A 14,629-nucleotide genomic window follows, 5' to 3' on the forward strand; every position below is an offset into this window, starting at 1 on the left:
GTCTGCGGGCGCGCGCGGCCGTTGGAGGCCGTTAGAGGCCGCTGGGCGCGAGTCCCGCCTCGCAAGGGGCGGGTGGCGGCGGGCGGAAGGCAGGGAGCGCTTCCGGGGCGGCCGGGTGGCGTGAGGGAGGAAGATGGCGCCGGGCAAGAAAGCGGCGGCGGCGAAAGGGAAGCGTGGGCTGCCCGCTGCCCTCCTCAGCCCGCCTTCCTCGGAGGATGAGGCCCCGGAGGAGGTGTCCTTCGGCGCGGCGAGGGAGGTGGCCGAGACCGAACGGAAGCTCATGGGGGAGGCGGCCCGGAGGTACGGACACCCACCCCCCACCACCACCCTTTCCCTCCTCTCACCCCGAGCACTGACGGCGCCTCCCGCCTCCCCGCAGGCACCAGGAGCTGCTGAAGGAGAAGCGGCGGCGGCGGCAGGAGCTGTTCGTCGAGCAGAAGGTACGGAGTCCCCTCACCCCGCGGTTCGCGCCCCCGCCGGGGCCGGCAGCTGCTCCCCGCCCCGCTAACTGCCCTCTCCCCGCAGAGACGGAAGCTGCTCCCCGAGGCCGTGCTGCAGGAGCTGGCCGCCGCGCCGCCCGCACGGTGAGGGGGCCGTGGGGAGGGACGGGCGGGTGCGGGGGGCGTCCGGGTGAGCCTATTGCCTCCGCCCGTGGTGCGGCCCCTTCGTGGCCTGGCGTGGGGAGGCTGGGGGGAAACGGGAGCTTTCGTGGCTTGGGAGTGAAGGGAGGGAGGATGAACTGGTGGAGTGACTTTATGTCTTCGCCTTCCACAGACCCGAGGGACAAGATGCGGCGGACGACCCAGGTATGCCTTTTGCTCCCCCCTACCTCGGGGGTTTCATTTCTGTGCTAGAGCTGCAATGGGGGCGGGGAGGGGACCTTGCACTCTGGTACAGAGACTTTTTGAAAGTCTGACAATGTGTGAGGGGAAAGACTTGGAGTCATATTTAACCCGATTTGTGCGCCTCTTCCAGAAGTTGTTTGCTGTACAATGATTTCAGTTAAAATAGCCCAAGGTGTTTAAGGAAATAGTGGGCAGGTATCAGAACAGAAAAAAAAAACAGGGATTACCGGAAGGTGATTGATATTTAGCATTCATTTAAGTTATAGAGGCTATTAATGGATAGAGTTTTTAATCACCTTGATGCTTTATATACCATACTATAATTTAATAGCATCTGTAAAAAATTAGGTAACTTTTTTTCGAATTCTGAACTAGAAAATCAAGAGTCTAGAGTATTCATGACTGCTGTTTTCTAGCCCACTTCATGTATACTTCAAAGTACAATTCTGTCATCCATCTCTCATATAATTATATAGCTGGATGATGTAACTGCTACTTTTTCTTCATTATCGTTTAAAAAAAAAATAAATCTGTTGGCACAAACAAGAGTTGAGCTCAGGATGATGCTTTGAATGCTCAGTCTCCATGGTACTTAATGGCGAGAACAAAGCCAAGGCTGGACTCCCCTTTGCACATTACATATTGCTGTTGTGTTGCATTGATTTTTTGTCCTGTGAGGAATCCCATTTTGTGGTGTTGACGCCCAGTAATGGGGAAGCTGGCTAGTAGTACTTGGGGTGGCTCCCCTGTGGCGTGCTTCTTCCCCTCCCTCTCACAGCCCTTCTGTGAGAGCAACACTTTCTAGTTCTTATTAGTTGGAGCTTCTGAAAAATGCCTCTTTGAGTTAACGAAAGACATCTTATTTCTCACAGCATCGTTATTTCATTTCTGTTCCTCTTCCTTACAGCTCTTGATTCATAATGTTTGGATTTTTTTTCTGTTTTCTATTAAATTTACTTTAGGTGAACAGTGTGGAGGTGGGGCTGCAAAGCAAAGACAGGGTCAAGTTGAAGAGCAGGACCAAGCCCAAAGGCAGGTGAAGAAAGCCAAGCAAAGAAAGGTTGTCAGGTATGCTGTCCTGGTGTGTTGGCACTGCTTCTGCTGGCTTGGGGAGGGGGCATCACAGCACCTCTTCTGTCATTGGCTGTATTCTTCACTTGATGTTCCTGCCGCTCTTCCTCTGGTGGAAAGCATATTTATGTACCAAAAGCACCTTTAATATGCTTGTGATGCAGCATACTTGTAAAATACACACACACATCTAAATCTATAAAGTAATTTTAATATGTATTTTAATATAACTGCTGTGAGATAACTGTGCAGTCATAAGCACAGCAGTAGATAGATAGTCACAGCAGCAGACATTCTGCTACGTGCTGCTACAGGTCTGGTTGTTGAGCACTGAATTCCTGCATTTCGCTTTTTCCCCTCCCCAGTTCTGTCACTGCTGTCCCTATAGACGAATTGCGCTAGCTACTGGTGGGGCTGGTTTGAGACCTGAGGAACTACTCAGGGCACATAACGGCATATGATGATGATGATGACAGGTCTTGGTCCAATTTTTCCAAAAGCATGGCCGAGTATCAGACATCAGCACTGGCCCCTGTTGTGCTCAAACAGGAAAGCATGGGCTAGCGCGTCTGTTGTTCTGTAACTATGATACAGGGATTTACATCTCTTCATTTAACTAGGCCAAAAGGAAACTATACGGCTGTGCGCTTAAAAGATCAGAGTTTAACAGGCCTCCACCAACAGCTTGCCAAAGACTTTTTAAACACTCAGCTTTATGGACCAGACACCAACCGGGTACAGGGTAAGCAGTTTTTCTTGGGTGGGGCTACATCTAGATTTGCCTGTGTTAAACTTAATTAACACTCATCTCCATTTCAGCAAATGAATTTTTTTCCCTTGAAAACAAGAGAGACCCAGTTAAAAAAGCTGCAGTTCAGTTTGTGGACAAATCGTGGGGTGAGTATAGAAAAAGCCAAAGCAGGTCCTACTTTGTGCATATATGATTTAAATTACACTTTTTTTTAAAAAAAAAAAACAAAACACCCTTTCCCATGCTAGAGGGAAAGACACCTTCTTACTCAAAAAAAAAACACTATTAAGGGAAGGGCAGCAGGGCACTACAGCCTGAGTGGGCTGAACTTGAAAAAAACTACCTCATTTCTGGTACATTAAGAAATAGCATCTGGGCCTAGAGCCATGTTTACTTGTTAAAATAAATACTCTTCAGCCTACAACCTCTGAGGTGTTGGAAGTCATTTCAGGTATGTGTAAAACAAAGCACAGAAGCCAAGATCCCAGAACTTCTGTGTGAGCACAGGGAAATAGCACCTATTTCTCCTCATAAAAATGACACGACAGAAAGGAACAGGGACAGACACGTTACAGCCACACGCTGCGCCTCTACCACTGGAAGCCACCTGTTGTATGTGAATCTTTATCAGCTTTCCAGTCGCGTCTTCTGTTCTGAAATGCTGCAGTATCAATGGATTGCTGCTTCTCCAGTAGATGGGCTAAGAAAATGATAACTAACAGCTTTTTCTTTTTTTTAAGGGCAAGAAAAAAAGCTAAGAGCAATAAGGTTTAAAAAACGTTGGCTCTCAACACAGCTGAAGAAACAAGTGTGAAGGCAGCTTTTTCAGAAGATGCAATTAAGGACTTTTACTGAAAGTTAGGCTCTCAACACAACAAAGCAGGTTTTTTTTCCCCACTTCTCCATCAGTGCTCCTCTTTCAGCTCTACCCAACAGCCACCAGAAGGCACTAACTGTCACAATGCCGTGCCTGAAATTATTTCCCTGTTCTCTTCCCTCCCCCTTTCAGAAGTTGGTTGGAGAAGCTGAGAAACTGCTGGGCCAGGGCAGTGACTGTGATGTAGAACAGCTGGTGTTTTGACCAGGCTTGTAGAGCTGCCTCCATGAGGCAACTCCTTTGCAGAGAATAAAGACGAATGTGTACTTACCGTTCTGGACGCTGCGTTTCTTACCAACAGTCAATTATTCCTGCTTTTTCAGCTATTTGCATCTCTACAGCAAGGCTGTATCCTAATGGGAGAATCATTAAGTCAGCTCACATTGCAGGGACATTTCTTGCCCAGCCTCAATGGTTTTTTTCCCCCGATCTTCAGGGAGCACTGAAGTTTCACTCAGTGCCTTGACTTTGCCCTGCTCACCAGGCTTGCTTCATGGCAGGAACACAGTCAACCTTTGAGAGGCCAGCTGCTGCAGATGCAGGGAAGTGGCATCCCTGGTTGGAGGGGCAGGCTACCATGCTGAATTCATGGGTCTACCTCAGAACCGCTGCTCTAGGACAGAACTCCAGAACCAAGGAAACGTAGCATACGAGTCCATGCTACCATGTATGTAGAAGTAAGTTTTTAATGGCTGGTTAATTATGATATCACTACATTTTATTGCAATATAGTACTATTTAAGCACTTTTAAAAATGCAAGGTGTACAAAGATTAAATTAAGACTGTAAATTGACTAAATATTTGGTTTTTATATAAATAGGTCATAACCACACTGTGTTGACATGTAATACTGTTATAATACAACAGTTAAACTGGTGAGTCTACACAACAGAAGCTGTCTGTAGTTAAACAAGGAAACAAAGTTGAAAAGACCATGTTAAAACAAAAAAAACTACTAAGATCAACAGGTTGGGATTGTAAGTAGCAACAAACATATTCACTCAGCTCCTGAGTAATTCAAGTTTTACAGTACACATTAAAAAATATCATTTCTTCCCATCAACACTATATATCCAAACCATCAGGTGTTTATGCATTTTGCAAATTACACTGATTGAACTATGTAACAATGGGGGTGGAGGTTGGCAAGTCATCCTGCTTGACGTTTACATCACCCACATGCTAATACATCCATGTTTTCTATTCTCCCGTCCCACCACAAGGTAGCAGGATTTTTGGTTTGTTTTGGACAATCGTTTATAAAGGATCGGTATTTGTCAATTTGGATGTCTGACGTTATCAGTGATATTTTCAACTCTTAGTTGTCTAAGAGGTTTAAAGATGGAAATTTTCTCCTAACACTAAGTTAGAAATCATTTGCATCATGCTGTAAACTAGGAAGCAACATAAAGCAACAGACTTGTCCTTAGTACATAATTAAAATTCCAAATTCCAGTCAGCAGAGCTGGTCTACTTTCCACGTTGAATATGCCACGCCACCGTTCAGATCTCCAAATGCATAGCTAGTGTAGGTAGTCTTCCACTGTGGCGAACGCGCAGGATCCAATTCCCGATCGAGCCATCAATCCTAGACACTGTGACGCTTGTCCCATTGCTAGGGCAAGTGGCGGTTGCTTTGGCAGATTGTGAGTCTCTGAAGAAGAATCAAGTGGCAGTTGCAATACCTCATTAGTTGCATAGTAACGCACTGAAAACTTAAATTTTAAGCTCGCTTAAATCATGGATTTCAAAATTCCCATGTTTACTTGCAAGACAGCAGGAGCAACAAAGTGACATTTTCAAATTCCCTGCATCGCACCATTATTGAATAGGCCCCTTTTTGCTTTGAACAACAAAGACGATTACGTCTGTTACGCTGATATGCCCCCAAAACTACCCCTCTTTTAATAAGAGGGTACCCACAACATTGCTATACTTCGTTAATCACTGGGCCAGCCCAGTCCTAAGCCCAGCAGATGATGGCAGGACCACGCATGAAAGCCACCAGGCCTCGCTTACCGAGTATTGCACTATTGAGCACAGAGCACACGGGTTCTCTTTGTATCGGGTCAAGCTGATTTCCAACAGGGCTGCTCCAGGGATCTGAATATGCAAGTAAACTGAACGCGTCCTGCGGAAAGATGATTTTTATTACATCTCACAGCTACGTTCTACTAGCGAAAACGAGGACTGTTGTCTTATTTTGACTCAGAATCGTGAAGGTGATAGTCAGTGTCCTTCATCAATAAAAATGGATTAAAAAATCCCTGTAACATGACTTCTTCCACTTTGAGCAAGCAGTGTTTTTCCCAATGGAAACTATACAGGTAGATGAATTTAACAGTATTTCAGTAAGCAGTGGGGAAAAAGAAAACACTGAAAATTGCATACAGTCAGTCTTTGGCAGGGCAATTCTTTTTAAGAGCAGTCTCAAATCAAGGTTAACTAATTAACACAGAGAATACTAAAGAAAGCACATTTTAGGCATCTGTATCAAACCTCCTTCTTGCAGTTCATTTATTATTCGAGTTGAAAACAGCACTTTGGTTCAAGAGGCCCAAGCTCTGTGGTCAGAAAGGAGATAGAGGGAAGCGCTAAATTCATCTCTGGTTTTAATTGTATTACGGTATGAGGATTACCTGCCCTGCGAATATGCTACACGTCCCAACCACAGCTGACTAGAATACTGCTCTCAGACAAAAAAAAATAAAAACCTAAAAAAATCCCAGAAGTTAAAGCAGAACAGTACTGCAATGCTGTGTGCTGTGGGAAGTTTCCACTGGGCAGCACAGTTATTCACCTTACCGCCGCGCTTTCAAGATGAAACATACCTTGAGCATTTTCTTATTCGCTGTGTTTTTGCCACATTCTCTTCTTAGTTGCTCGCTCATTGCTTGCAATTCTCTTCCAAAATGGATCATTCTTTCAATAGCCGCTTGGCTGCCACCACATAGCTGACGTCTTAACTGACTTGAATCTACTTCTGCAAAAATGATATCGTCATCACCACCGCTAACAGAGCTGACAGTAACAATCTATGGATCTAGAGAATCTGCACTGATTCCACTCAAAAGACATCTGCCCCCTCAGAGAGAAAGCACGTCAGGCCAGAGGCCCTGGCATGATGCGCTCCTATGCCGAGCACTGCTGAATTGCTCCTTTATAAACATTAAGAGACTTAGTTTAAAAATTAACCGTTGCAAAATAAACAGCATGTGTAGACAGCCTTTGCCATTAGTCAACTAACTATACTACAACCCAATGTTTTACCCTAAAATTTTATGGGAGTTCAAAATTAATACTGACAACAATAGAAGTCCACACAGAGCTACCTTTTTAATTCTTTGGCTTTGCACTGCTGAAAATACGCCGAGTCCAGAACTGCTAATAGAGGTAAAAAACCCCTGAACTTTCCAAACAGCAATGATTGATGGCGCTACAAGATGATCATTTAGACTGTTCATACTCCTTCTAGAATATATTAGTTTAATAATTTGGACATTTCAGGCTCCTTTGTAACCAAGCAGAACGCTACAATTGATTTCTTCACTGTTTGCTACAATATGCACCAATACTAGTGATTTTAAAAGATGCAGTTTATGAATAGTAAATCAACCCTTGACTTCTCTGAAAGTTCTGCCTTTTTAAAATTCACAACTAAAGCAACCTGTTAAAAAAAAAAAAAGCATTTATCTATTCCTTGCTTTTTTCCATCAGTGGAATCGAGTTTTGAATCAGGATTTTGATGTACACTTTAATTACAAAACCATTCTTTCTGGTTTTAACATTGCTATCTAGTGACATATTCTGACTACTATTTCAAACAAGGATTTATAAGCGGCCACTTTTTCTTTTTTTTTTTTTTCCCCAACGTGAACATAGCACCTCTGGAAAAATCTGCCTACGTAACATTATGTACACAGCACTAAGGAAAGTATATAAATATTCTGGAAAACAAAAAAGATCACCAAAAAGAAAAAACAAAAATCACCAAACTCAAACTGTGGGGAGTAAACGATGTAGGTTGTGGAGCCACATTTCTGTTTTACAAAGGTGAAGCACCCACAAGTCTTCAAGCAGGGGTGCTTGTTGCTAATTGCAGCCCAATCTAGGACATGACTTTCCAAAGGCATAAACCAACTACATTAAACAACCACAAACGACCCTGCGCAGCCGCTTCACGTCTTGTCACAGCAAGCTGCTGTGGGAAAGGCTGCAAGAGAGTAGAAGTAGCGTTCTGTTTTTTCTGTCACAGAAATGAGGCCTTGTTTTTATCTGGTTTCAGAGCATAATGCAGAGAAACAGCCTGGAAATTTGAATCTCCCCCTCCAGGGCTGTAACAATTATATTTGCTTTTCAACCCAGTTACCTAGTATTTACCCGCAAAGCTGCATGATCAGCAGCAGCAGCACACACCCTCAGAACTGTGAAGCGTTCGTAGACATCTGTAAGTACTACTGCAGTCTGAACGTTTACCAGTGATGTCCTGAGTTTCACATTTTATTTAAACTACCTATTAATTGCTGTCCGGTTAAATCAATTGTTTGAGACGATAGTTCTGCAACTGCAGAAATGGCTGGGCTGGACTCCTCCACTTCTTCAGACATGGCCAGCAATAGCAACCATTCGCTAAGCTCCAGCCTGGAGCACTGAAGTGATCCAACTGCCTTTACTGGACAGGGACAATTACCACCGTAACCGACAGTAAACAGTATCTTTTTATGGTGTGCTGGCAATCAGAGGGTATTTAAAGTCATTTGTCATGAACATTAACAGGTATGACTGAATATAAAGCAGGTTAAGTAAAACAAAGTTATTTTTTAGACCACACCTATGTAAAACAGCATATTTTTCTGGTGGAAAACTTTTTTTTTTTTCTTTTTTTAACATCTCAGTTCCCAAGTATAGCTCTTTTCTTGAGCATTTAATATTAGCACTTTGCGTTCTTCAATCTAAATGATTTGGAATTTCTACTCTTACTGTGGAGTGCAAAGATGCCATGAGAACTATGGACCAGAGGAAGAGGCAGAAGCAATCTGCCAACCCTAACCCAGGCGTGCTGCGCAACAGGATGTTTCTTCTCAAAGGTACCTCCTTAGAAATTGACGCTAGTTTCAATATCCACGAGTTACCAATTTCCCCTGTTCTCACACTGACATTGGACCACCTAAATCAGTGGGTATAAGATTTACATCTAATAATAGCAAAACAAACAAAACGAAGATTTGAGCTAATATCCCTAGATTTCAAGTTGGGAAGCATTGCAAGTAAAAACATAACCTTGTTGCCATCACTTAATAAAAATGTAAGAAATATCACTGCAGACCCATTTCTGTGTCACATTCTTCCATTTCGTGATCATGTTTAGAACTACCATTTAGGAAGCCATTGGATGAAGTCTCAGCAACCCCATTGGAGTAGTGATCTGTTTCCATGTCTACATCATTGCTGAAAAGAGAGCAATAAATAGAAGTTTTACTCATATTTAAGTACTTAGGCTTATCTTCTTCACCACTTCAGCACAGTACTTCCTCATCTTGGCTACCGAATAGCTGCCTTTAAACACTACCAAGTTAGACCACAGGTTTTTTCCACAGCAACTGGTGGTACCAGAGCACCAGGGAAATTTTAAGGTTCTCTGAATTAACATTAGCATTCAGTAAAATAACAATTTCAGATGGTGAAAAATAAATCACAACCACCATTATTCAGGAGTAGTGCAACACTTTCTAAATACATACCAAAAAGTTCCTTGTTCATATATCTGTATATATAGAGAGCTGGAGAAAATATGCTATTCCCACTGTTTTTTTTTCTAACCACAGTTAACTCAATATACAGCCTACTTTGAGAATATCATATTTAGGTAAATAATTCTTTCAAAAAAGCCCTGATCTCTCATTTACTCTCCGTGGAATGACAGGAGAAAAAGACAACAGACCCAAAGCAAATTCTGAGTAAACCAGGGCACTGAAGATCACTCAGAGCCAAATTCAGAGCATACAACTCCTCACCACACTTTGCTCACAGCAGGTCACAGAAGCACTTTTAGAAAACACCAGCATGGCTTTGGGGACTGAGCTTTGCTGACAGTTACATCCTAGCCTGTTCTATTTCATCGTGGAGAATGACAACCTAAAACCCCTCTCAAGACCAAAAAGATTCAGTTTAAAAGTTTAATATCTTGCTTCTAAGCAACCAAAAATACTCAGCTTCCTTTAAGGAACACCACAGCCAAGGAATTGTCTTCCTCCTGTGAAAAATCTCAGAAGTTGCCTGGACACTGCCAGGCTTTTCGGCAGAAGCAATTGTTGACGCAAACACAAATCAGGAAGTTAAAAAGTAAGTTGTTACTCTTGCTTTTTTTCCCTAATCGTCACTATCAAACCGAAATAGTTTTTGTTATCACCACGACATCCTAGTCAGTAGTTTTGGGAATCCATCCTGGACAATGCAGCCGAGTACTGTTGTATTTCACATCAAATTAGGTTCTGCTGCATCAGTGCAACCCAGAGCTTAGTATTTACTGGTTATTAGTAACCACATTAACCCTGGTTAATACATCTATTTTCATTCTCTGAATTGAATGTATTTGCCCAAGTGACAGTGCTTTGAGTAGGCAAACAATTCTTGTGTGTGCAATGGAAGGCAGTCCGCATTTCATACGCATCTCAACTGTGTTTACTTTGCCACAAACGGAGAGCATCTGGAAAACTTTTCATTACCTACATGCAACATGCTTAAATCAATGTCAGTGGTTAAAATTAAAATCCCAAGTGGCAGAGAGCTAGTTCATCTTCACTATACAACTTCAAAACTGACCAGAAATAGCTATAAGCAAGGTAATTTATTTTTGTCCATTGCATTTCTTTAATGAAACAGGAGAAAACAGAGTCTATTGAGCTTGAGCAGTTAAAACCAAACCAAAGCATGCTAGAGTGATCCCAAGCTGCTGGACCCTTACACTGTTTTAACTGTCCTTGAAAAGAATCACATCAAATTCCACTGAAAACTCTTCTCTGCAATAAAACACACATGCGTAACACAAGCTTTAATGTAAGTTAGAAGCATCTGAAAATTATTTACCTGGAATAGCTGTTAACTTGCTGTGATCTTGATACATTTATGTTGTTGAGCTCTGGTACATTCAAGCTGGTGGTCGTGTGTTTACTATGACAGTACGATTGATGCGCTTTATTTGATATTACTCCATTACTGCAACTACTTTCAAACCCTGAAAGAAAGTTTTAACAGCTGTAATCACCTACAAACTTATTTGTAAGTACCGATCTATAGAAGCGAAATAAGCACAGCTTAATTGTTCCTGGTCAGTAACCACTACATTTGCCAAACAAACAAACCCAAATACTAAGCCTCTGTGTTTCAGGTATTTGAACCTTTGAGGCTTCTACAGTGCGGAAGTTAAACATCATTTAACAAGTACCAACACATACATGAGAGAGCTTTTCAGTTGTACTTACATACCAGTAAAACAGAAAACTGCATCAAAGTTGAATCATTTCTTAAAACTGATACAATGTTTCTGAAAGATGTGAAAAGCTTTTCTAGGCCACTGCAATCATTATGAATGGAAGCAGACATGCATCTTACTAATTCCTAATCGCGTAATTCTCTTGATAAATATGCAGTAAAATTCAGTGCTGAAAACAATTTACACGTTGCTATGCCTCCCTCCTTCCTCATATAATTATTTTAATTGTTAATATTGTGCTTTGCTAAATGAAATTACACCATGCTGTGAAATTATGATGTCTGGCTAAAATCTCTTCTGACCCCTCTAAAATGTAATCAAGAAACTACTATTTGAAGCTAATGTGTAATTGACAGCTCTATCAAGCCCAAAAGCAGGAGCTCCCTAGTATCTTCTAATATAGAAACAGGTCACAGGAAGGGTTTATTATAAATAAAAAGCTTTCTGCCATTCAGGAAACCCCAAACCTCAATTCTAATAATACATACATCGACTTGCTTATTAAGTGGTGTCTCTATTTTCAAAATTAGAAAGTTAAGAGGTACTTTCTACAATACATCCCAATAACCACCTGAAGAACAAACAGAAAATCGGAGTGGACCTCCACTCACATATGTGCCAGCACAGCCTCGACACAGAGGGAATTAAAACGAAGCTGCTGCCTTTCCAAGGGCAGCAGGTGTTCTGATGGCCACGCTACACTGGCTTCCTTCTGAATCCCACCGAGACAAAAATAATAATAATAACAACGAAATAAAATGCCCCCCAGTCAGCTCCAGTTTGGATTTAAGAATGAAACAGAAGATGACAGCCTCTGTCTGCTACCTTCAGAGTCTTGGGTTCAAAGATGACACACTCACATACCATTCTAGCATGCTCAACTTCTCTGCAGGGGTGCTTGGAAGGCACAGGCATCTCCCCATAGCCACGGGGCAGCTCTGAACATTCATGGCTTCCCACTGAAGCTTTACCACCAACAAGGCACTCTCAGAACTGTTTCAACTGTGCAGACTGAAATTTGGCTGCCAGCAGAAAGTCTGTTACCTAACTCCACAACCCAGCTCCTGGTATTTCCTACACAAAAGCAGCTGTTCCTACGATTCCATAAACACCACAGGAAATGGAACATATACACCACTTACTAAACCACCTTACCCAATCCATAAATCACCATCAAAAGGATAACAGAAATTTGTGTCAGAACCTTCCATCTCCCGGAAGCAAACGTTTCTTAGAAATTAGTGGCAACCTACTTTGCAAACCCTTGGTAAAACCAAGAGCACATGCAAAAAAGTCTTGATTCCATTTATATACTTTCCATTTCCCCAGTGACTGAGAACCATGTATTTTGATCATTAAAACTATCCTTTTATACAAAGCATTCAGCATCAACTCTTAAGTAAAACAAATACTCGGTCTGTGAGTATTTATAACTTCTCCCGATATTTAATTGTTAAAAAAAAAGTCTACACGGTGTGGTACATCCAAATCTATGTGGTATATCCTCCACATCAACTTACCAGAAAAGTGTGTGCTGCTCCCTTTGCCTGTTGCCAAATTGTGAATATTCATTCCGTGGCTGGGACTCATGCTAGGACTACTGAATGATCGTGGGCTAACAGGGTAACTGTCTTGAGATTTTGGACTGTGGCCTCCCAAACACCGCACTTCACTGTCTGTACCATTCACCATCTCTATAAACTGGCGCACCCTAAACAAAAGGCAAAAAAGTTAAGCTAACAAAACAATTAACACATTTCAATTTACCAACGATAACAATGATTTAATTTTAGTGTTAAATATACAAAAAGTCTGACTCAACAAAATGCTGGATGTCAGTAACGCAATGATCAATAAGCCTTAGAGTATTCAGCCCAAAACGCACAATTACAAAATTTGTGAGGGAGGAGAACAGGAATATTATCCTTCGAGGACAGACTTTGGCAATAAGTCCTCAAAGTTCAGAGAACTAAACTGTATTTTCTTGTTTTAACTGCTTTGTTTTATTGGCAGGGGCAAGGTTATTTCCTGAGAAGGATATGTCCTTACGTTGTCACGTCTGTCATTTCTCTCAAAGTAAATGAGAACATAGTTTGATCCTCTGGAACAGTAAGCATTAAATGGTAACTTTTAACATTAAACATTTGCACTAGAAAACAGTTTGAAAAGCAAGCTCATATACAAACCTTCCCTTTAGAGGCTGTTGCTCTTTGTCAATTTTATTTTAGATAAGGAGGTTTTAACTATAGACTTTAAGGAAGCTCAGAACTACTGCTTAATGTTTTAGGCTTGGATAGTCTCAATAGAGCAGGCAAAATTTAGAAAGCCAGACTGAGAAAAAGATAACATGAGTTGACGTTATCGAGTGAAGCCTTTCACCAAAACGTTTGCATTTTGTGAATTCTGTGATAAGTCTGCAGTGCTATCACGTGAATTCTGTTTGGCACTTGAGCATGACAGACTTCAAACACATTCCAAGTTACTTAACTGAACATAAAAATTCAAGTGCTTTGGTCTTATAGGAGATAAGAGGTTTTTTGCACATTCAAACACTACAACATGATACAAAATTCTGGAGGATTAGCACAGCCGGCAAGTAAAAATGCCAGAACGAAGGCAACTATTGTGTGCTTGGGAAGCCAAGACAACTCTTTGGGATTATGGAATTTCCACGGTAGTAGCCAGAGGTTTCTAGTAAAGTGACAAGGAGTGAAACACATCATTTAAACTGGTCTTTAAAGTCAGTCACCCATTTGGAGGAAGAGATAAACTCTTAAACTTCTTGAATATGATACTGTATCAGTGTACATTTTAAATTTTACTTGCCACTCAATTTGAATAAAAGTGATTTGAAAAATTACAAAATGTAGTTCTAGAGACAAGCCTACAGTGAGATGTGAATTATACTGCAAAACAGGAACTTGATGACAAAACCTAGTTAAACACGTAGCAAATAATATAGCATAAAAAAGTGAACTATACACATTTTCTAAAAAACGCTGCTTAACTTTGTTTAAATTTCTGTGAAAGCTTTAAATGAGTAACTGTCTTGTCTCAGAAGGTACTGTGTCATCTATAAACACACATCTGTATAATTTGAAGACTCACTTTAATGCAAATAAGAGATTAGGATTTCTTTCTAGTAAACTTGGATACAACTGTTGTGTTGTTTCAATGGCTTCTCCCATTCTTCCTGCTAAAACCAATTTCTGAATTCCTGTTCACCAAAAAACAAATAAGAGATTAGGATTTTTTTCTAGTAAACTTGGATACAGCTGTTACGTTGTTTCAATGGGTTCTCCATTCATCCTGCCAAAACCAATTTCTGAATTTCTGTTCACCAAAACCAACATCAGTTAAATGGACAGCTTACGGATTCATACACGTAAACTAATGATTAAAAGACACTGCAATCATCAATCAACAAGGTTTTTTCCTCTTCAAAAAAAAGAGTGTAAAGAAAGATCACGCTTCCTTAAAATGTTCAATAGGAAAATTTAAGAATTGTATTTCACCTACATATATGTAAATGAGTACTCAATATTTTTATTTATTGCCAGCATACAACTACTTTGTACTGAGATTGCTCATT

At 41.3% G+C, this 14,629-nt stretch overlaps 2 protein-coding genes across 4 annotated transcripts in view; one reads left to right on the top strand and one right to left on the bottom strand.

Moving 5' to 3' along the window:
• Positions 1 to 15: 15 nt before the first annotated feature.
• Positions 16 to 3,819, top strand: NOL7 (nucleolar protein 7). The gene is made up of 8 exons (XM_074575851.1): positions 16 to 300; positions 380 to 440; positions 526 to 584; positions 775 to 806; positions 1,808 to 1,913; positions 2,537 to 2,658; positions 2,736 to 2,813; positions 3,408 to 3,819. Exons 1-8 carry the CDS (start codon positions 134 to 136, stop codon positions 3,479 to 3,481), a joined length of 699 nt encoding a protein of 232 aa, XP_074431952.1. The 5' UTR covers positions 16 to 133; the 3' UTR covers positions 3,482 to 3,819.
• A 386-nt stretch (positions 3,820 to 4,205) lies between these two features.
• Positions 4,206 to 14,629, bottom strand: part of RANBP9 (RAN binding protein 9) — a 40,978-nt gene continuing 30,554 nt past the window's right edge. The window contains exons 8-14 of one of the 3 annotated variants that reach the window (XR_012585596.1): positions 14,146 to 14,254; positions 12,558 to 12,748; positions 10,632 to 10,779; positions 8,826 to 8,993; positions 6,377 to 6,528; positions 5,565 to 5,676; positions 4,206 to 5,199 (exon numbers count right to left, since the gene is read on the bottom strand). Coding sequence is in view for 2 of the 3 variants with exons in the window: in XM_074575840.1 (XP_074431941.1) it covers positions 5,069 to 5,199; positions 5,565 to 5,676; positions 6,377 to 6,528; positions 8,872 to 8,993; positions 10,632 to 10,779; positions 12,558 to 12,748; positions 14,146 to 14,254 (965 nt within the window). In the remaining variant the exon portion in view is untranslated. The remainder of the gene's footprint in view (positions 5,200 to 5,564; positions 5,677 to 6,376; positions 6,529 to 8,825; positions 8,994 to 10,631; positions 10,780 to 12,557; positions 12,749 to 14,145; positions 14,255 to 14,629) is intronic. The other 2 variants (XM_074575841.1, XM_074575840.1) reach the window with 2 other exon arrangements.

The sequence above is a fragment of the Larus michahellis genome, chromosome 2, assembly GCF_964199755.1.
Source record: "Larus michahellis chromosome 2, bLarMic1.1, whole genome shotgun sequence".
Classification (NCBI taxonomy): Eukaryota; Metazoa; Chordata; class Aves; order Charadriiformes; family Laridae; genus Larus; species Larus michahellis.

Coding starts and splice junctions, on each gene's coding strand:
- NOL7 (XM_074575851.1), top strand. CDS start 134: ATGGCGCCGGGCAAGAAAGCGGCGGCGGCGAAAGGGAAGCGTGGGCTG. Junction 441..525: donor AGCTGTTCGTCGAGCAGAAG/GTACGGAGTCCC, acceptor CTCTCCCCGCAG/AGACGGAAGCTGCTCCCCGA. Junction 585..774: donor GCCGCCGCGCCGCCCGCACG/GTGAGGGGGCCG, acceptor CGCCTTCCACAG/ACCCGAGGGACAAGATGCGG.